The sequence below is a fragment of the Paramormyrops kingsleyae genome, chromosome 4 (assembly GCF_048594095.1).
Source record: "Paramormyrops kingsleyae isolate MSU_618 chromosome 4, PKINGS_0.4, whole genome shotgun sequence".
NCBI classification, from domain to species: domain Eukaryota; kingdom Metazoa; phylum Chordata; class Actinopteri; order Osteoglossiformes; family Mormyridae; genus Paramormyrops; species Paramormyrops kingsleyae.
In genome coordinates, this window is record NC_132800.1 from 22004542 (window position 1) to 22026444 (window position 21903).

Consider the following 21903-nt stretch of genomic DNA (forward strand, 5'->3'; position numbering starts at 1 on the left):
TCATGTGGAAAATAACTTTCAAGTTCTAACAAGTTCAGTTGTCTTTTACATGATATGCTTTAAATACATGATATGAATTAATTATGTGAAGTGTATTCATTACACAATTAATTAAAATTTACAAGGAAAGGGACTTAAAAGTATCCACCAAGCTCATAATCCCTTAAAGAAAGACACGGGGCTTCCTTTTAATTAGCGTTCTTGCCAAACGTGTAATACGAAACTTCAGATCTGCTTAAGTTTGCAAAGAACCCCAGAATATATTTCATGAAGCACATAGCCCCTGGGTAGCAACAGACCGGTTAATACCAATTGTTTTACTCCATTGGCTTGTAAATGCACTATAATCAACTTGAATTAAGCTGATTCCCACTTATTTGTCAATGTATCTGCCGGCTTTGTACGTGTGCTGTGGTAGGGTGTCACAGCAAGGTGTAATTTTAAGGATGGTAGGCAGGGGGCAGTGTGGCATTTACCTGACAGGTCAGCAGGTTCCTGTTGCCCTTCCCTTTAAGAAAGGGCAAGACACCTACTAGCATTAGCTTCATGTCTGGAACTCTATTAAATTAAATTGCAGTGCTGGCTTCTTCGTCATGGGCGTCTGCTAGCATTAGCTTATTGTCAGGACCTCTATTAAACTGCTTGGCAGCGCTGCAGATCTCTTCAGCGTTTGTGATGGCTTTACACTGTGTAAATAAATGGACAAACTGGCAGAGTGCAAAAGAAAACAAGGAAACGTCAGAGAAACCCTGTTTCCACAGAGCTGGGGTCAGCTGGTGCAAGGCCAAACGTCAACATAATTCTTGCCCCGAGCCATATTGACTCCTAGGGGCTGGAGAGCAGAATATGGCTTCAGGCGATACTGTGGTCCGCCTGTCCGTGGCAAGGCTGAGGTAAGGAAGCCTAAAGCAGAAAGATAGGCTGCTTGGCTCAGTTTGTATAAAGCAAGAACCTAGACCATCCACTGGGGAACCGACAGGATCGGACCGTGTTAGATTTCTTTCAGCTTGCAGGCACTCTGAAATATCTCTGTGTGCATTAAAATTTATCAATGAAGCCGAACATCAGCTGGCTGTCGGTGAGTCGAACTTTGCCCCTCGTGCAGAGTTTGCGCTGACTGTCTTAGGGTCTGACTTTGAACATTCCTGTGATAATTCCCGATTCTAGAACGCGGGGCGAGCACGTCACAGTTGCCCTCATTCAGACCATCGGGCCATCAGTGTGTTTCACTTTTGAAGCGTGGAATGTTTATTATGCTTGAATTCTGGCAGTTATTTTAGGCTTATATCCACTGCACCCAAGCACTTATAACATCTGAACCATTCAGTTAAAGATCACTGAAAAAAATAACAAAAAACATTATCTAGGCATGATTCTGTAGCGGATCCTAAAGGCTTCAAATTAAGTACGAAACTCAGTCATTATCCGGTGTATCATAGTGTTTGATAACTGCAGAGATCTCTCTTTATTATCCTGCTGTTGCCATGGCAGAGTGACCCTTGGCCACATTCCTCTATCTTTGACCACCTCCATCGATGCAGGTGCTACTGCAGTAATTTTTAACGCAACTGTATCATCCCGGTGAGGAGCGTTTATTTCTTTATGAAACTCCATATACAACCAATAAAAAGGCGATTGACAGCCAGGAGACACACGAGAACTGTCAAGTGATAAATATGAGTATATGCAAGAGATATGCTCCTTAAATAAATGCAAAATATACAAAAGCAACCCAGTTCACCCGAAAGTGGCACTCAAGGTATACAAAAAGCAGGCTTAAGAAACATAAAGAATGCAATATTCCCTGAGGCTGAATATTTGACAACATAGTTAAGAAGGTAACTTAATGTCCCCCATATTGACTATCTGTATTAATATTTAACCAAGCGCTCGGGACTTTGGCTGAGCTCTCTGGAGTGGATTTTTTGCATGACGAATTTGTGAGGAGCCTACAGCGAGACATTCGTGAACTGGCCGGGATTCCGTGAGAGCCCAAGCCTCGCTCCTGGGATATTTACTTTCATGCTTTTATACCTTTTATACTTTTATCAGCCTTTCCTAGCTTCTGTTAACACAGTTAGATCATTCAGAAATTACCCTGAGTGCATGAAGCATTCTCAAAGCACACAAATGTTATTAAATGTACTTATATATGGGTCATTATTTTAATTATACATCTGGTTGAGCAGGTCTTATTGACAGCAGCCTGCACGGATTAGCCGTATACACTGAACTTTGCCTGCAGGGGAAAATCGAGGTAGGCTGGTTGCTCAGCAATACTCGGCCTCTGATCTTCAAGTCAGCGGTGCACTGTACCCTGTTTAAATAAGTAAAGCAATAAAAAATCAGAATGCATGAGGGTGCGGCTTGACTCTGTGCGTGAGGGGGAGGGCCTGTAAGCTCACAGTCACAATCCCATGATGCCTCGGTGCCTCATAATTCCTGGGATTGGACGCGGATTCTGGCCAACCTGATTGGATTAGCAAGAAATGGAAAGATAGACGGAAACCAAACATACTTGTATACAAGTTGCATTGAACACATGTTGGTGCCCGTGAGGTGAAAATGGGATCGGAATTCCCCGGGAAATCAGTCCATAAAGGATTTTCTGTGTGTTTTCTCATTCTCTGTCTTTTTTTGTATAATTTCTAAGCATTGTATCAGTTCAGTCAATGGCAGGGGATAAGCCCAGTTATATATTGGAGAACCATGGCTGGGATCTAGTGACCTGGGCTTGCAGACGGACCCCTGGTCCTGAGAGTTCTACAGGGGGCATCAGCCGTAGTATTTCTGCTGCTGAAAACCTCATGCTGGCTTGAGTTTATTAGAGAGCTAAAAAGCTGGACTTACAAATGAACTGCAGCAGGTTGTTGCACCGTTAGCCTAAGAGGAGTTACTTATATCGAACTGCTTCTGTGAGCGTCGAGCTGTGTAAGTAAGCAAGGTGAGTCACTCTGGAAGGGGAAAAAACATGATGGCCAGTCAAAAGTTTCACATGATTCTTAACGAATTATATACTGTGTTTGAAACCACCTACTGCATACTGCATCTTAAATCGAACTGCTTCTGTGAGCGTCGAGCTGTGTAAGTAAGCAACGTGAGTCACTCTGGAAGGGGAAAAAACATGATGGCCAGTCAAAAGTTTCACATGATTCTTAACGAAGTATATACTGTGTTTGAAACCACCTACTGCATACTGCATACTGCATACAGTAACCAGTATATACTATATGCTGTGTACTGTTATTCATTGCAGTATCTAGTATTCATTGTGTTAATTTTGTAGCATGCCACATTGTCACATGACCTACCTGTAAGCTTTTTAACTACCACAGAATACCATTTACCACAGACAATGTATCATTTAAAAAGCAGCAATTTGCACCATACAAAAATGTCTTACCTTTCATTAGTACAGCTTCACAATGAGGCAGAGGCGACGAGGAGGAGAAAAGCTTCCATGCGAAACATTGTCCGCTTGATTTGTGAATATGAATCAAATGTGAGTAAACAAGAGTAAATGGTTGGCTTAGTTAAGGTGTGTTGAGGTGTGTAATTATTTGCATGACTGAGTAGAATTACAAAGGCAATCAGGGAAAACAACTCTCAATCAACACAAATTGCTAAATAATGTAATATTTAAATAAAAGCTTGTATATCGTATTATACATACAATAAATAAAATGATAGAACATGTACAACAGTGTATACAACAAAAAAGTATAAACTACTACACTCTACTCCGTCAAGTTTGCTAAGTTTTCCGGTCAAAACGAGGTTGTGACGTTCTTCCACGCTGCTTCACAGGATGCAGTAGGCTAGGTAGACTGGTCGTATGCATACTGGTGATATTCAGTATGACATCCAGGTATATTTGATGTACTGTGAGTTTCATTTTTTTTGCATACTGCATAAAACATACTGTTTCTTGCTTCAAATCAGTACATACTACTTGTGTAGTATGTGGTTTCGAAAACAGTTATACTGTCATAGGAGGTGGTGATAGAGTAAGAAAGGATTTTGTGGTGGATTTTTTTTTTTTTTTTGAGGGGGTAGCCATTGGGGGTGTTTCAGCAAGTTGGGGGGGGGGGGGGCAGCCCAGTATTCAGTGTTAATGGAATAAGTATGTGCTGGGGAAATCTGCTTATATTAGGCTACATTAGCAAGACAAAGAGGGATGGATCAGGCCTGCCTGTTTGTCAACACACATCTGCTAATTATTTGCACGAGAGACTCTACTAACAATCCCCATCACCTGCACTTACGGTGAGGAAACGTCGTCAAGCCTCCTTAAGGTAAAGAAGAATGCGGCTAATTGGCCAAATCCCCTTCTGCCCCTCCACACAAAAAAAACGCAGCAGCCCCCAGCCAGCATCATTAACGCCCCGTGTTACACAACGAGCTTCAGTAACCTTCAGGGTGGGCTTCCATGTCAGACGGCCCTGAATTCACCGATTGTAAGACCCATCTTGGAAAGACCCTCGCCCACAACTCCCCCCCCCCCCTCCACACACCACTAAGAACCCCGGCTGTCAGTAAAACTGTGGGAGGTATTCAAATTTACTAATATTTAGAGCAGCTGTTTATGTACTGTACTGTGTTACACTGTTAGGGGGGGGGCGTGTGTCTATGCCTATTTAAAAATATTGACGTAAAGGAATCGCACCACGATCCGTCATGTGAAGCCAGCAGTGCCTGAGTATGTGACTAACAAAACATGCGCGTAATACAAGTGAGGAGATAAAAATCCATAGTTTATAGAGAAATCCATCTCCAAAGGACAACAAAGCGTGGCCCCGGTCAGCTTTTCTTAAAAACGCCCGGGAGAGAGGCAAGCCATTGTGACCATCTTGTACAAGACACTGAGACTGATTCAGTTCACCCACGCTAAGCAAATTATAGTCTGAATGGCAGCTTACCCATAAATTAATCCCCGGGCTCCATTCAGTTTGGTCGAACGCCACGCTCGTTACCCGCGAGGTTGTTGGGAGTGTGTGTCAAGAGCTGAAGTGTGTGCAGGGCCAGCGCGTCAGTGAACGGCTGAAGCCGGCATTTTAATTTCCACATGTATGGGCCTGAAAGCGTGACTACAATGTACTCTTGAGATCGGAAAATAAGGACGAGGGGGAAAAATTTCCCCCTGCGATTACCAGAAAGAAATTCAGCGACGGAGACAGAATCAGCCTCTACATGGACCTGTGAGCGTATGTCAAAGATCACTAAATCCCAGCCTGCCAAAGATCACTAAATCCCGGCCTGCCAAAGATCACTAAATCCCGGCCTGCCAAAGATCACTAAATCCCGGCCTGCCAAAGATCACTAAATCCCAGCCTGCCAAAGATCACTAAATCCCAGCCTGCCAAAGATCACTAAATCCCGGCCTGCCAAAGATTACTAAATCCCAGCCTGCCAAAGATCACTAAATCCCGGCCAGTGGTTCCTGGATTATATGTATAACTGCAGGTGAGAAGGATTGTCTGACTATACTTTTCTGCCTCTGCATAAATATCAAAGAGGATTGTTAGGGAATCGAGTCCTGAAATTTGTCTCCTTTTTCCCACTGTGCCTGGATAAATCCCGTCCAAGCACGGACGTCTTGAAGGCAACATGTCATTAAGAACATGTCTTCAGAAGGACCATTCGACATTTGATCCCTTTCACACACCAAATGATTGTACCTCATTAATTTGTTCATTCTCATACAATCCTGGTCACTTCCTGAGTTCCACTGTACTTTGTGTTCCACTGTGTTCCATTTTAAGGTAAAAAGATATATAAAGATATAAATGTAATATATATGTATATATTATATATATGATGCATACAGTATAAGATAAATATATTTCATTATTGTTATTTATACGATAATCATAGTCGATAGACAACATGTTCCTTGTATTGAAGAAAATTTAACTAAAACCTCATTAGTCTAAATTATAATATGGAATTGAACAGAAACTGAATTCTTAAAGATTACATTTGTTGTTATTTAAATTAAAAAGGTCAGATTTTTACAGTTTTTGCTGTTATGTTTTTCATCATTTATGTCCATTGTGTTGGAGAATCCTAAAAAGGAGTGAATATCCTGCAAAAGTTCCGGTCTGTGGTAAATTGAACCCAGAATGATGCAAAAGTGAGTTAAATGGGAAATCTCTTCCATTGGCGGCGGGATAAGAGGGCTCTGCATGTAACCCTCGAGTCTGTGACAAAGGCTGCACTTCCTTCAGCCTATTGAGTCCTGAATCCTAAACACATCCCCTCGATTAATCACCCTATTCTAAGCCCCATTAATTAGCCCATGCATGCAGTGCACCCTGCATTACTGTACGACTGAAGGAGACACAGCTCAGCTGCGAACTTTGCAAATAAAAATGGAAATACGAGGTATTATATAAACAAACGCTTATTGAAAGCTGTGGCAGCAGCCTGCTGGCATAGCGGTTGGCACTGTTGGCACACATACTGTAGCATTCGAGTCTCCGACATGGAGAGTTTGCATCTTCTCCCCGTGTCATCGTGGGGTTTCCTCTGGTTCCCCCCATTGTCCAAAAACATGCTGAGGTTAATTGGAATTACCAGATCGCCTGCATGTGTGAGTGAATGGTGTGTGTGTGTGTGTGTGTGTGTGTGTGTGTGTGTGTGTGTGCCCTGCGATGGGTTGGTGCCCCATCCTGGGTTGTTCGCTACCTTGCACCTGTAGCCTCTGGGTTAGGCTCTGAACCCCTGTGATACTAAACAGGACAAGCGGTTACACAAAATGGATGGATATTCAAAGCCGCTTACTAACCAGATGCTAGATTTAAAAAGAAAGATAAACACAGTGATGGATGGATGGATGGATGGATGATTGATAGGAGAAATGGAGATTTAGAGATATGTCTGACTTGGGCACTAAGGCTCACAGACCCAAAGAGTGACATTCCAGTCCTAGGAGTTGGGATGTGGACATCTTATGGTGGAAAGGTACAAAGAGAGAATCAGGAATGGGGGGGGGTTTGCTTTAGTGGTCTGCACCACGCATTAGAGACCTGCCAGGTATGTGAGGTAAGTGGTGCAACCCCTGCTGGGTCTCCTTCAGTCTAGGTTGCGTGAAGGTCTGGTAGCTCCTGAGTGTTCCTGGCTGGAATGAGCCATTCGTGACCCCGATTCCCTCCCCCCTGTCATGTTCCCTCAATGCCGCTTCCGCGCTTTAGGATTGAGTTCAGTTACACGCCTGTCAATCTCCCCTCTCTGCTTCTACGGGGGTGGGGGGGGGGATGAATACCACAGGCACCCCAACAGGAGGTCTCTCCAGGAAAGCAAATCCCCGGTCCATTACCGTCCATCAGGACCCCGTAGTCCGTCCTTTTCCCAAACACCCATCTCTGGAAGCCCTTTGTCTCCCAGAGACCCAGCTTGACACAGGTTGCAGCCCGTGGCCAGTTCTCCCCGGGCCAGTGTGATCAAGTTTCCAGCACTGGGAGGGGGCGTAGGTGTGCCCTCAGCCCCCCCTCCCATCTCCTAAACCCACCACTGCTTATATCTGGCCACACATAAACTGAAATCCCCAGAACACCACATCCTTCCCCCCTCCCTCACTAAAATTGTAAAATAATTGCGTGGCGGGTGCTTGACTTGGGGGTCACACGGCCTTCCCAAGAAGGCAGCAGGTATTGAGGAGAGGGATGAATTTGTGGCGTCCCGAAACCTCTGCTGAACACGCAGGAAAAATTTTTTAAACGGACCTCCCGGCTAAACACGTTAAACACTACTTCGTACATCAGCGGCCATGCCACCCAAGACGAGGAACGTTCAGAGATCAATTTAAGCTCTCGTGGCGGAAAAAAAGCTCTGGGAGACACTGTGTTTTGGGCAACGACTTCTCTCATGTTCTCCAAGCGACCATTTTAACACAACACCCAAAAAAATGTTTTTAAATGAATATACGCAATCAGCAAGTCAAATTTATGAAAGACAAAATCAAGCAAACAAAACAGGCGAGAGCATCACGGTAATGAGTGAGGTTGGGATGTGGAGTGTTACCAGAAAATACGGAGCTACCAAAGCTGATTAAAAGACATTACATGCATTTCAAACAGGGAGCCCAGCCTGCGAGGATGCAGGAAATGTGACGCCGGCGATGCGTCGATGCATCTCCAGCTCGCTGACACGCTGCTCCCGCATCAGTATTCAGCGTCCTCAGGAAATGCTGCGTCGACATATTTCAAAGCCTCTCACGGCGAAGGCGATATTTTATTCAGCGTCGCAACCGAACCACGTCCTTGGACAGACTCTCCCGGTTCGTGCCGTACCACTGACAACTGGTGATTCCTCCAGCAAGACTTTCCAGACTTCGTCTCATTGCAAGGTTTGCATTATCTGCTTCATGAGGCTGAATAGCTTCTTAAATGTCAGGACTTAAGCCCTGATCCTGCGGTGAGACACCAGATGGAAAATCACCTGCCTTTGCATACAGGTAAAATATGAAACGGTGACCAGTGGATTTTATTCTGAAATATCTGTGCTCTTCTGTACTGTCTCCCAAAGGATAACCCTGGCTGATATGTAGCTATAGGGCTTTACTCACACAGTGTTTAATTCCACACTCACACAGTGTTTTATTCCACACTCACACAGTGTTTAATTCCACACTCACACAGTGTTTAATTCCACACTCACACAGTGTTTTATTCCACACTCACACAGTGTTCTACTTCTAGCCTTTTCTGTGTTGTACCAGAATGGACTCTATGCTACGGGCTTCTGACATCTGCCTTGATGCACAATCCATGCTGCCCATGTCCTCTGGAGATACCGAACAGCTCGGCGTTGTGGAATAACTTTGATTCAGAACAAGACTGTAAAGATGCTTGGAGGTTCTTTGCCGTATGTGACTGGCAGGTGTCAGCTCGCTGTCTAGGGTCATCTCGCCACCTCAGCTTTCTACAGTCTTTGTTTCGCCCACTTAAGACTGGTTCACACTTACTGCAGGCATGCCGCCACACGGGTGACTGCCTTGACGTAGTTTTAGTTGGGTGCCAGGACCACATTGGGAGGTCATGCATTAGGGCACGAACCACTCAAAGAGCAAAATAACGCGGATGGTCCGTTCCAAGAGGCGAATGCGCATTGATCGCTCATTGACCAGGGCAAAAGTGGCAGAAAATCGGGAAGGAGATCGGAACAAAGATTGTATACAAACACCTTTTCTACCCTCTCTGAACCGGCTGAACACAAACATGGCTAGCGGATTCGAAGAATGCTATGCGATGTCATATACCTGTTTGTTTCCTTGCATAATATTGGTACCTGATGCATGGTTAGTTTCAGTAAAATACTTATTTTAGACACAGAAATACCCAGGTTAAGAACATGCAACTTAATGGACAAGTTATACTTACGAACAGATTATTATAATGCCTATTATATTAAAAATTTTGGTTATATACAATGACTCATAACAACAAACGCACACACTGCTTTGTGACGCTCGTGAAAACATTAAGCAGCTGCAGCAGTTTGTCAGCCCGAGGTACAATACAGTACTGTGTGTAGCTACTGTTATTATCACTGCCTGTCCCCAGGTCACGACCTTCCATGCCACACAGCGAAAATGAGCTCTGCCCTACTGCGCTACCCCAGACCTGCCGTCAAAGTACGCGATTACCGAGCACATTGGTGCCCCAAGTACGAGCACCCAGGAACGTGGACTGTCCGGCACTAGGGCACGCGGGGTGGCATGACCGAATCCGCGAGAAGCATGAACCAGACCTTAGTCAGTTGCCTGTGTACTTACGACGTATTAAAGATCAGCTCTCACAATGTGCAGCTCATACATCATAATTCCAGACAGCTGAGAGCAGTTTGCAGCTGTGGAGATGTTTACGGCACCAGAACGGGGGGCAAATGCCCCGTGTTTATTTATTTCCAAGTTCATTACAGTCGAGGCCCTTTTTTCCCCACACTTCCCATTAATTTCACTCCGAATCATAACCTCTGCAGTTTTTCCTGTCTGTCCAATTTCAGTTTGATGTAGAGTGTTTGAGCACTTCTGGCTGGTGGGTCCGTTTCCTGCAAGGTGTCGGAGTTGCTCTGATGCCAGCGTTTCTGTCTGAATGATCGTGTTTACCTTGGCGGAAGGATCATTAAAACGACCGGGAGGAACGTAATTATAAACACGTCACGAATGTTTCCAGCCGGCACTGTGGAAATATCTCCATCCATGGCAGTTTGTTAAGTTTGTTAACATTCAGAGAACAAGTAGCAATTCAGAGCGTAAACATAACACTCGACTCCCTTCCAAAAATAAATTACAGAATGATAACAAGAGCAGGCACGACTTCCTGTTTTACGGGGGGGAGAGCCAGCGGATGACAGGGGCTTCTGGGATTTATGTCAAAGTGAGGTATTTCAACCTTCCAAGAAAAACTCTGAGCAAATTGCTTTCAGAGAAACATTGGAAATTCACTACACCTTGGTTTAATGTCAGTTTAATGTTTGCGTGTGCTTGTTAAATACAACCAGCTCATCAAGATAAACCATCTATTATACAAACTTTACCTCTGACTAAACACAATGTCACAGAATGTCACAAAGCCTCCTTTCTGGCATCTAACTGTGACGAGGCAGCATCACGCAGCCGTGACAGCTTAGCGCTGCGTTAGTGCCCAGCTGGGGGTCCACTTAGGCCACGCACAGTGGACAGCTCACACTGACAAAGGTCCCCTAGAGTGTCCGTCCCCCCCCCCCCCTGCCCTAGCAGATTAGTGGGGCGGGGGCCTGTTTGTCAAGGCAACGAGGTTGAGCTGAGGTAACTGGGGGGGGGGGGGGGGCTGGCGTCCCAGACGTCACCTGAAACTGATTATTAGCAGATTGATGGGAAATAAAAAAGGGGGGGGGGGGGGGTGGATGGCCTTGCAGTTTTTGGGAGAACAAGGACAGGAGTGAGAGATGATGGGATGGGGAGGGAGCTTCAGGTAGAGTATGAACTCCAAATAGAGGTGCAATATAGAGAATGAACTATAAATAGAGGTGCAATATAGAGTATGAACTCCAAATAGAGGTGCAATATAGAGTATGAACTCCAAATAGAGGTGCAATATAGAGTATGAACTCCAAATAGAGGTGCAATATAGAGTATGAACTCCAACTGGAGGTGCAATAGGATTGGAATTGAAAAATATGAATAGGAAAATCTTCAGAAGTGAGAGGTTTGAAATTTTTATTGACAATGTGTTACAATAACCAACATTATGTTACTGACTCCCCAATCACAAACCCTGAGTAAACATATAAACAAGTAAACTATATATAAAAGTAAACAAAATACATATAAAAGTAGTTAAACTTAAGAAAATACATTTAATTATGAAGAGAGAGTATGTAAACAATAATATATAATAGAGGGGTGACAAGTGACAATTTCTCAGAGGTTATTGACCATCAGACAGCCAGTTCCATGACACTGCAACATTCTCCTACTGTAATATAAGCAGGGGCACCGGAAGGGGGGGGGGGGGGGGGCAGTTAGGAAGATTCCAAGGGCCCCTGGCTGACAGGGGCCTTAAAAATTTTCAAACATAATTGGATTGGTCTGGGTTTGGGGCCCAAAATCTCTAGGAGCACCCAGGAATGCAAGTACAGGAAGCCGTAAGAACTTCTATAGATTCACCATATTTTTATAACCTTTAGAGGTCCTGTTCAGTCTTCTGTGTCGTTTTCAGAAAATGATTATATTTATAGCTGCAGGAGTTTCCGGCTGCACGTTACTTAATAATCGATACTTGATATCAAACGGCTACGCGTCCCACACTACGGCACCTGTGGGAACTGCAGGGCAGGTGTGCGGGGGGCCGCATTCCTGCCGCGATTAAGGGCGTGTCCGCCGCTGCGGAGCAAGCTGAAGGTAAACATCCTGATATGACACCTGGCCTTATCTCTGGTTATAAATCAGGCCTAATTACTCTGACCTCAATACACATACCGTTTCACACTGGGGGGGGGGGGGGGGGGGTTAAGGCTAGTTTGCTATTTCATGCAGGTATTTCTCAAGATACAACCCATTTTGAAAGAATATTGTTCTTATTATTATGTTGTAATACAACAAACAGAAAAGACTTGCCTAAACATGATCTGATGATGATTCCTGATTAAGGGAATTAATGTAGCCTGAACCATGGGCGTCCTTAGGTCCGATCACTTGGGGCTTTAGCCCCGAGTATTTTAGCTCCGATGCCAAAACTTGACTTAGCCTGTGATTATTGTCAATAGCTAGAAACTCCCCTGGCTTAAACTACACGTAAAAACAGACATATCGACGATAATATTATGAGGTTATTCTCTTCTGGCTGTGAACGTGTAACTGTCACTGCTGCTGTATCCTGTTGAATTCTGGGTGTTTTTCTGCTATTATAATACAGCGGTTCATACTCTGTTAGTGGACCTTCTGGTAGATCATCAGGTGCCATGGGGGTGGGCAAGGAGCATAAATGCCGTAGGTTTAAAATTCAGCAGTACAGATGGAGCGGGTGGGGGCCCCCGATGAGGGGGAGGGGGGGGCTTCTCTTGTTTCAGTCCACCTCTTGTGTCCTGCACTGCGATGGCCTTTATTAGGGTACCTGCAGAGACCACCAGCCACAAACCTGCCCCCCCCCCCAACACTACAGCCAAAAGCAGGAGTGCAACAGACTGCAAACGTCAGGAAAGACCTGCCTGGTAGTCTCCAGTAACCCTGGGATTCGTCATTAAAAGAACTTTTTAAATGAACGATTAATTAAAAGTGGCATTTACCACATTGACCAGGAGCTGTAGTCTTAAACAGGCAGCTATAAATTATATTATTCTCTAATAGAGGGCATTAAGCATTAATAAGATGTTTTTTAAGAAGTAGCGTCTGACATGTTCTGGTTTGGAGAGCCGATAACTGAAACCGACACACGTCTCACACGTCGGACACCCAGGGGGGTGGGGGTGTAGTATATGGGAGCAGATTTTTGCACAGATGCCGTAATTCCATTAGCGTCCTTTCGGAGCGGGAATGTCGGGGCTGCATGCAACCCGACTCCAGGATATCCCAGCCACGAGGACAGCTGGCGACCGGAGAAGAGACGTATCAGTCCCTTAATCAATATGCTTACTGGCGGAGCGCTGGACGTCTGTCTGTTTGCCCGTGGCCCAGTGACCGGACACCTGTTCGCTTTTCCACCTGAGAATTGGGAGTTGTAGGCGGGTTGGTGTGTGTGTGTGTGTGTGTGTGGCGGCGGGGGGGAGGGGTGTGTATCAAACGACCCCTGTTGTGTATGTAGCTCTGCAGCAATGGGCCAGTAAATAAATATTATTTTGTTTAAATACGTGCGCTTGTGTGTGACTGAGGATGTAAGCCAGTCCCAGTATCTTTGTAGCCTAGTTATTGATTAGGGCTCAGAAATAACATCTCTATCTAAAATTCTTAAAGGCTTTTTTCCCGGTATCCCAAGTAAACGGGTATTAAAAATCCACTCAATCTCGCTACTAGGAGACAACAGACTTAACTGGCCGCTCGCTGTCACTCCCCGAACAAGCAAAACAGCGACACGACTTTTGTCATTTGTCTTCATACACATCCTGTTGTACTGAATGAAATATTTTTAAAGGCGGGGGCGTTTCTTTCTTTCTTTTTTTTTTTTTAACAAACTTCTTGTTTATGCACTGCAGTAATTACCCCCCCTACGTGAATCCCAATACCCCGCGTTAAATGGATCATCAGCACCTCAATTAAAACAAACAGGCCATTCTTAGGCGCACACAACCCCCCCACCATGTGCTAAACACAAAAAAAAAAATACCGGGGAGTTGGGGGTCTCCCTCCTCCCGATTGTTAAAAAAGGAGCATTTAGTCTCTAAATTCTGCAGTTAGTATTTACGCGTAAAGTATTTTAATCTCGCTTGTAAACAGTGACTTGCATACTTTAAGAACCGATAGTATCCAAAAAAAAATTTAATTGGTGATAATATTTCTGAGGGTGCCCAAGGACCCCCGTGGTTCGTCGATAATTTTTAACACTGCAAAACGTTTAACTTAATTAGTTAAAGATTAGCGAATAGCCAGAAAACAAACAAAGCCAGAGGAAACACCTTCCTGAAACACTTGGTTCGAGTTGGGCACCACGCCTCTCCGCTCCAGTGCGCCGGGAAGGGGGGGGGTGCCATCGCCGCCTCTGCTATAAATATGCAAACTACCGTCCTCCTCCAGTGTAACGCATGCTGTGGACGGGTGAATAGGGCTGGTAAGACACAGTCGAAGCTGATGCGCGCAGAGGCACCCGATCGCCAAGCCGGCCAGAAGATGATCCCAGCTCGGAGTCCTCAGCCATTTTGACTACACGTCTGGAGGTCGCGGTTTTGTTAGGCTGCCCTGCAACAAACTACACGCCGTGAGTAAACTGCTCGCAGATCCGAGCCGGAGAGAGATGCGTTTGCGAGGCGAAGCGTGAAGGGAGCCGGTTGACGCTTTACCGTCATTTAATCAGCGGACTGGAGATCATATAAAGCGTTTAAAGTATGGGGTATTACCTATTTGGGATCTACCTGCTTCTTGTGCTGGTCATTTTACAAAGATCGATTTGGACCGCAGCGAAGGAGATAACTTGCCAAGAAATATCTGTGCCCCTGTGCAAAGGGATCGGTTACAACTACACTTACATGCCCAACCAGTTTAATCACGACACGCAAGATGAAGCCGGTCTGGAAGTGCACCAGTTCTGGCCTCTGGTGGAAATCCAGTGCTCTCCGGACCTGAAGTTCTTCCTCTGTAGCATGTATACGCCGATTTGTTTGGAGGACTACAAAAAGCCGCTGCCGCCTTGCAGAAGCGTGTGTGAACGAGCCCGGGCGGGGTGCGCGCCGCTCATGAGGCAGTACGGCTTCCCCTGGCCGGACAGGATGAGGTGCGACCTGCTGCCAGTTCAGGGCAATCCGGACAAGTTGTGCATGGACTACAACCGGAGCGAGAGCACCACGGCGTCGCCGGTCGCGTCGAAACCGACCAACTATCCGGCGAGGCCGCTTAACCCCCGCAAAAACAAGCACGGACCAGGTCGCCCCGGAGATAAGCTAAAGGGTCCGGTGTCAGTCTGCGAGCCGGGGTGCCAGTGCCGCGCGCCTATGGTACCGGTGAGCAGCGATCGCCACCCCCTTTACAGCCGGGTGAAGACGGGGGGGATCCCCAACTGTGCAATGCCTTGCCAAAACCCATATTTTACCCAGGAGGAGAGAACTTTCACTGCGTTCTGGATAGGATTGTGGTCGGTACTGTGCTTCATTTCCACCTTCGCGACCGTCGCTACCTTCCTGATCGACATGGAGCGCTTCAAGTACCCGGAGAGACCCATCATCTTCCTGTCCGCTTGTTACATGTTTGTGTCCGTCGGATACATCGTGCGGCTGATTGCCGGCCACGACCGAGTGGCCTGCGACCGGGACGGTGACTTGGAGCACATCCTCTACGAGAGCACCGGCCCCGCACTCTGCACCGTCGTCTTTCTGCTGATCTATTTCTTCGGAATGGCCAGCTCGATCTGGTGGGTTATCCTGTCCCTCACTTGGTTCCTGGCCGCCGGCATGAAGTGGGGCAACGAGGCCATCGCCGGATACTCCCAATATTTCCACCTCGCTGCCTGGCTCATCCCGAGCATGAAGTCCATCGCTGTTCTGGCCCTGAGCTCAGTGGACGGGGACCCGGTGGCCGGTGTCTGTTATGTAGGCAATCAAAACTTGGATAACTTAAGGGGCTTCGTCCTGGCGCCGCTGGTTATATATTTATTTATCGGAACGATGTTCCTGTTGGCAGGATTTGTGTCTCTGTTTAGAATCCGGAGCGTTATTAAACAGGGAGGAACGAAAACGGACAAGCTGGAGAAGCTGATGATCCGGATCGGGGTTTTCACGGTGCTTTACACCGTCCCGGCCACTGTTATAGTTGCATGTTACTTTTACGAGCAGCACAACCGCCTGAGCTGGGAGATCAGCCACAACTGCTCCTGCCTGCCGGAGCAGAAGCCGCACTACGCTGTCTTCATGCTCAAGTATTTCATGTGCCTGCTGGTGGGAATCACGTCGGGGGCCTGGGTCTGGTCCGGGAAGACGGTGGAATCCTGGCGCAGTTTCTGCACCGGCTGCTGCTGGGGGAGTAAAGGCGCCGGCGGCTCCATGTACAGCGATGTTAGTACGGGACTGACTTGGCGCTCGGGCACCGCCAGCTCCGTGTCCTTTCCCAAACAGATGCCCTTATCTCGGGTTTGACGAGAGCAACAGGCACAGACTTTCAAAACACAAAGTGTGTTTTATTGCACCAAAAGTTTGGTGTCATTTTTTTCTTGGAGGATGCGCTAGATTTTGGACAAATGCGCACACTTATTTACGCAGACGGTCTGACTGACTGCTCTCAACGTGAAAGATTCAAGCCGGCCTTAATGTCTTATACGGGTTTAATTCCAGATGTATTTATACGGGTTATGTATAAAATTTGTACATTGTGTGAATATGGAAAATAACTGTACATTTGTATAAACCTTTTGCTAAGAAAACATTTTATTTTGAGAATAAAAGGCACACTATGACTTCAGTTTTATGTCATTACTATGCGTAGAACAATTACCGGGATTTTTGCTAAACAATCATGTCTATAACTTATGGGCCCCTTGTACTTGTTCGATGTCTCGAAATACAAACTCCTTTAATGCCTTGCCCTTTCACAAAAGCAACTAACGTAATTCTGAACAGTTTATTGCCTGTTGAGGGAAAAGGCTTAATTAAGGTAGTTCTTTCCACGAAAAACCGCACTTTGCGATCTGAGAAGGGTGAGAGTCGGTGGCATTTATGGTTTTTGTGGAAACTATAGGGAATGGTCAGAATATTGTGATGCCATTTAAAGTCCCACAGACGTGGCCCACTTTTTTCTAATCGCCCATCCATGTCATAAAAGGATTTTTAGGACCAATAAAATATACTCATCTTTAAGGTGTGAGTGTGTACAAAAGAAAGTCCTTTCTGCGTTGACGGCCTATCTAAGGTGCTGACTAAATGCATGTAGGATTTAGGATCAATTTTGATCGTTCCAGTTTTAAATGCTGTTTACTACAATGCGGAGTCGCAACGTCCTTAGGGGCAATGTATGTTATTGATTATCTACTAAAGGGGAGAAAGCTGTACTGTTGGCCGTTGATTTTAAAACTGTTTTTTTTCCTTCCACATTTTAAGGTTCATGAAATTGATCATTTCCGGCCAATTTAAGGTTCTCATAAAATGTGGGGGTTAAATTTAACGTGTTAGTAATTTTTTGTAATCCGTAAGAATCCAGATAATTCGGTAATGTGCTGATATTGTGGCGCTCATGTCGCGCAAAACTTTAAGTTCCCAGGTGTTTGCGTTAAAATGTTCAATCGGTCGGACATAATTTGGCAAAGTGTTTGTAATTAAGACATCGTTGCAAGGATATTGACTCTTCTACCTCCAGTTAATTGGTATTGATCAGTTTAATATACAAATAGGCCTAAATGTATAGAGTCAAATGTCGCGTTTGCTTAGGTTGGACCCTATTAGCCGATTGACTCAACATAGCGGTCAAACGAACTGGGCATCGTAGTGGAAATTTTATACTGTACAAACTAAGCTGTTTTTTTATCATATGAATCATACTGGTTTTCGTCTTCACTAAAGTTTAATCTGAACGAAAATTTTAAGAGAAAGGAATCATGCCCGCAGTCATACTGCCACCTAGCGGCAATGGAGGATATTGCCACTAATTGTGCATAAAATGTTTGGTGAACATTTACCCAAACACACACGTGATATTGCTTTTGGGGGGGGATCAACTTACGTAGTAGCATCGTACTTACGTAGTAGCAAGCGAAACCCCACAATACATACATGAAACGCTGCATACGTCATAATCTCAACATCTAGGTCTCTAGTTCATAAATTTATTTTATTGTAAACTATGAAATACCAGTGAAAGATACCGACTACTGCAACTCTTGTCGTTTCTGAGTCTGTCTGTGACTTTTGAATTGTTTATTCTTGGGACGCATCTTTTATAGGATTTATACTATTTAAAACAGAGAAATTGACATTAAGGAGAGAATGGGATAGATGTTCGCCATTTATGAAAGTGGGGAAGATTTCCTGTAAGTAGTATGCTCTTCGGTTTTTAAGTTTTGCAGAACTGAACTTGAGGGTGATTTCCACTATCCTGAACAGGAATGGCTTCCTCGGATCGTGCATCCTAAAACCCGTTCATTTTCAGGACAGCTGGATAACTACTGTGAAAACGGCAAATTCAAGAAATGAATCTGTGCTGTCACTGCACATAATCGCGTGGTGGGGACATATCCTCATTTGGCACGTACTCTCTACGGGATGTTTAATCACCACTATAGGGATGTGAATGAGAATGAATTACCGGTCATGCAATGAGCAAACGGCGAGGTCTATGCAACTTTCGGTCAGGAGTCCGCGTCACAGTAAAAAAAATAAAAAAATAAAAACCATGAGCACTCGATTTTTAACAATGATTTATTTTGTAAAATACTTAAACGAAATACAAAATGTTGAGTTGGAATATTCGCGTTGTTTACAAACGGCGCATTATTATTAAGCAGAGCAGCAGGTATCACAAAGGTAACTAAACTTTAATATGGGGGTTGCAATAAAACTGATAGGGCCTGCGACAAATAGGTAGGCGCGACATGGGCTGGTAACGTTTACGTTTGTAAAAGCAATATAAAGCTGTATAGTGCGTTCTGCTCAGTGGACGTCCACGTAATTTTGTTAATTTGACGCACTTAGGGTAAAGTAATTTCCACAACACGTCTGACTGCGTCTTTGGGAGTGGAAATTCGGCACTGTCATTTAGTGCTGAAATAAAGGGGCGAAGTCATAGCAAATTCCAGCAATTTTGTAATGGATTCCAGCGGAAACCAAAAGTACTTCAGCGAGAAGAAGGTCCAAAGTTTGTTTGCAACTGGAAAAAAAGCACTCCTTAAAGCACTTGCAGCCATATTTGAATTAACAGACATACTGATCAGCATGGCGTAGTGAAATTTAATTACTACGTGTTTTAACGTGTATGCTGGGTTCAGCCTTTGACACTGCATCTGCTGGGTTTTAATGACACAAAAACCTGTTTTGTAAATGCCAGCTCTCTGCACTTGCAGGATGACACTCTCGTATCATTGGGCACCGCTGGCGTCCGTGCCCCAAATTGGGCTGTTTTTGGTGCCCTTGGTCTGGGTATAGTCAGTGTGTTTGATCCTTGAAAATACCTCCATGGTGTCATCAGCATAGGGTGTTATCACCTGAGACAACTCATTTGATGAGTATTTTGGGAAAGCAGAAAGAATGTGTGTGTAACTGATACTGTTTGGTGGTAGATGGATGGGGAACGTAACCACGAGCTCCAGCCAACACACTTCTTCAGCCTTAGGGAACCTTACAGCTATTCAAAGTCACTCTCAGAGCTTGTAGCTCTTCCATTTTACACAGCAGGATGTGGTTAAACAGCGTTTCTGGGCTAGCTTTACTCTTGGGAACGTGAATTTGGGAACCTCTTAAGAATTTACTCTCTTAATCATGACGCAGGTCACAAACGAACTGTAGGTGGCGTCACGACCCATTTTCCGGACATGTAAAGGTCACTGGCCACAAAAAGTATGTTGCATTGTTGTTTTAAGATAGGAAGTGAATGTGACTCCAGTTTACCGATAACACACGGTGAGTAAACAAAGTCCTGGATCTTCATTGGAACACTGTGTTCTGCTCCTACTCTACCTCAAACCCAGGCTCTTCTCCCAGGTTTCTCACTGTTCTCCGACTTCGGGTCATCCCTCCGGTTGCCATGGAGCAGCCTGGAGCTGTCGGCTCCCCCTGGTAGATCACTTGTTGGTTTCAGGGGCAGCGGGGACCCCAGGTGTGGAGAGCAGGCGCTTTGTAGAGGCGGGGACTCGACGTGGTTCCTGGAACAGAGTCTGACAGTGCTGCTGTCTCGCTCTGCCCCGTCTTCTCCCAAGACCTGGATGTCTTGCTGGATGTCGCTGTTGGCCAGGCTGGGCAAATTCCGGGAGATGGGCGCGGTGTCGACGTCCTCCAGGCACAAGGAGGCTCTGTCCTCCGAGCCGACGACCGTCTCAGCCCGGCGCCGGAAGCTCACCAACCACCCGATGGCGCCGGTGAGGTCGGCGGCGTTCACGAGGAGGCACAGCGCGCTGACGGCCAGCATGAAGTTCAGCATCACGGTCTTCTCCGTGGGCTTGGAGACGTAGCACTCCACCATGGAGGTGCAGGGGCCCTCGTAGCACAGGAAGCTTTTCGGGATGGAGAGACCGAACAGGAAATAGTGGCCCACACCAAAGGCCGCTTCCAGGGCGATCCGGGTCGACACGTGGATGGTGTATGCCAGCGCGAGAGCACGGCACCTCCTTCCACCCGCCACCAGGGCGGCGCCATTCTCTGGCGTGACTTTCTGGAAGATCTCCCGATTGACCCTGAACGGCCGGGGGCCCCCGTCTTCCCCCGGAGCGATGTTTGCGGAAGCCAGGCTTGACACCACCCTGTGAATGACGAAGACCACGTACAGGGCGTAGGGCAGGCAGAGCGCGAGGGCTTGCAGCAGCCAGAAGCGGATTAGGGAGAGGGGGGCGAAGGCGTCGTAGCAGGCGCTGGAGCAGCCAGGCTGGATGGTGTTACAGGCGAAGCTCTCGCGCTCGTCCTCGTACAGCGGGAAGCCGGTGAGTAGCAGAGTCAGGACCCTTAGCAGGAGCGTCACCATCAGCCAGATCTTACCTGCAAGCCGACCGCAACACATTACAGCACATGGAGCACGTGAGCATTCAGCTGCAGGGCTGGGATGTGACATGACTGTTTCATCATGGCTGCTTATCTAACAGTGCTGAGCATTTTTATAGGTCTGGAGAGCTAAGTGTTTCAGTCAGTTAGGGTTATACTGCCCCACAAAGGCGAGATGCAGTAACTGCATATTTTGTCAACATTTTTGTTCTAACCGAAATCCAGTCTCTTGGCCTGTTTTATCTTGTGACAAAATATCTTAGTTCAACTATGGTCAGTTTGGGGGAAAAAAGCACAAAACCCCCTTTCATTTACCTACCTACTAGACATACGGGTGGACAATCAAAAAGCTTTGAAGTTTCAGGGTCAGAGTACTTTGTGTTTTTTGCTCTTGTAGGGCAGTATATGCATTACTGAAGACCGCATCATGTTCAGATCCTACACAGCACATAGAATCTGTTAGCTGCTTCATTGGTTACTATCAGGTCAGCAGTGAGGGCCTCGGACTCGTATGTTAGAGTAACTGCCCCGAAAGTGTCCTCCTATTGAATCAAGCTGGCAATATCTATGAAAATGTCCATTTCTCTGTATCAAAGTGTTTGCTAAACAATGAAATGTTGATCTTTTTGGCAGTTGATCTTTTTCTAGTCATGCGACCTCACGCTCTGATAGAAGTACTGTATTCTGAAGTACTGATAGAGCGTAGCATGCAGTTCTGGAGTAAGGTTAGCTGACGGATTAGAGTAACGCAGCAGTAAAGACGAGGCCGCACGCGACACCCACCTGCCAGGGAGACGTTGCGATTCAGCGCGATGAAGACCACCTCCACCGCGTTCCACCTCCCCATCGCTGTGACGCACTTCCTCACCAAGACAGGGGAACCAGGAGGACACCCACGTCGACTCGGAGACGCCGGACCTGTGCTCACGTATGGGGCGACAGTCCAGCACCAGACAGCCCGGCCCCCCTGCCCCGGTGTGAGCAGAGCAGCCCCCACCTTCCTCGAGGAACAACTGTTGTCAGACAACAGACATCAGCAGGAGGTGGGAGCTTCATTGTGTGCTATTCTTGCCTGGGGAGGCGGTGACAGGGAACATGCAGGTTGCC

The 21903-nt window shown here is 46.1% G+C and overlaps 2 protein-coding genes across 2 annotated transcripts; one reads left to right on the plus strand and one right to left on the minus strand.

Annotated features, from left to right (window-relative positions):
• The first annotated feature begins 14104 nt into the window (after positions 1–14104).
• On the plus strand, positions 14105–16574 carry LOC111840187 (frizzled-8-like). The gene has a single exon (XM_023804741.1). The coding sequence runs from the start codon at positions 14518–14520 to the stop codon at positions 16255–16257; it is 1740 nt and encodes a 579-aa protein (XP_023660509.1). The 5' UTR covers positions 14105–14517; the 3' UTR covers positions 16258–16574.
• A 3209-nt stretch (positions 16575–19783) lies between these two features.
• LOC111840223 (gap junction delta-4 protein-like) lies at positions 19784–21643 on the minus strand. The gene is made up of 2 exons (XM_023804846.2): positions 21580–21643; positions 19784–20793 (listed from the first exon to the last, which is right to left on the minus strand). The coding sequence occupies exons 1-2, from the start codon at positions 21641–21643 to the stop codon at positions 19784–19786; spliced, it is 1074 nt and encodes a 357-aa protein (XP_023660614.2).
• Positions 21644–21903: the final 260 nt, after the last annotated feature.

Coding starts and splice junctions, on each gene's coding strand:
- LOC111840187 (XM_023804741.1), top strand. CDS start 14,518: ATGGGGTATTACCTATTTGGGATCTACCTGCTTCTTGTGCTGGTCATT.
- LOC111840223 (XM_023804846.2), bottom strand. CDS start 21,643: ATGGGGAGGTGGAACGCGGTGGAGGTGGTCTTCATCGCGCTGAATCGC. Junction 20,794..21,579: donor TCGCAACGTCTCCCTGGCAG/GTGGGTGTCGCG, acceptor GTCGGCTTGCAG/GTAAGATCTGGCTGATGGTG.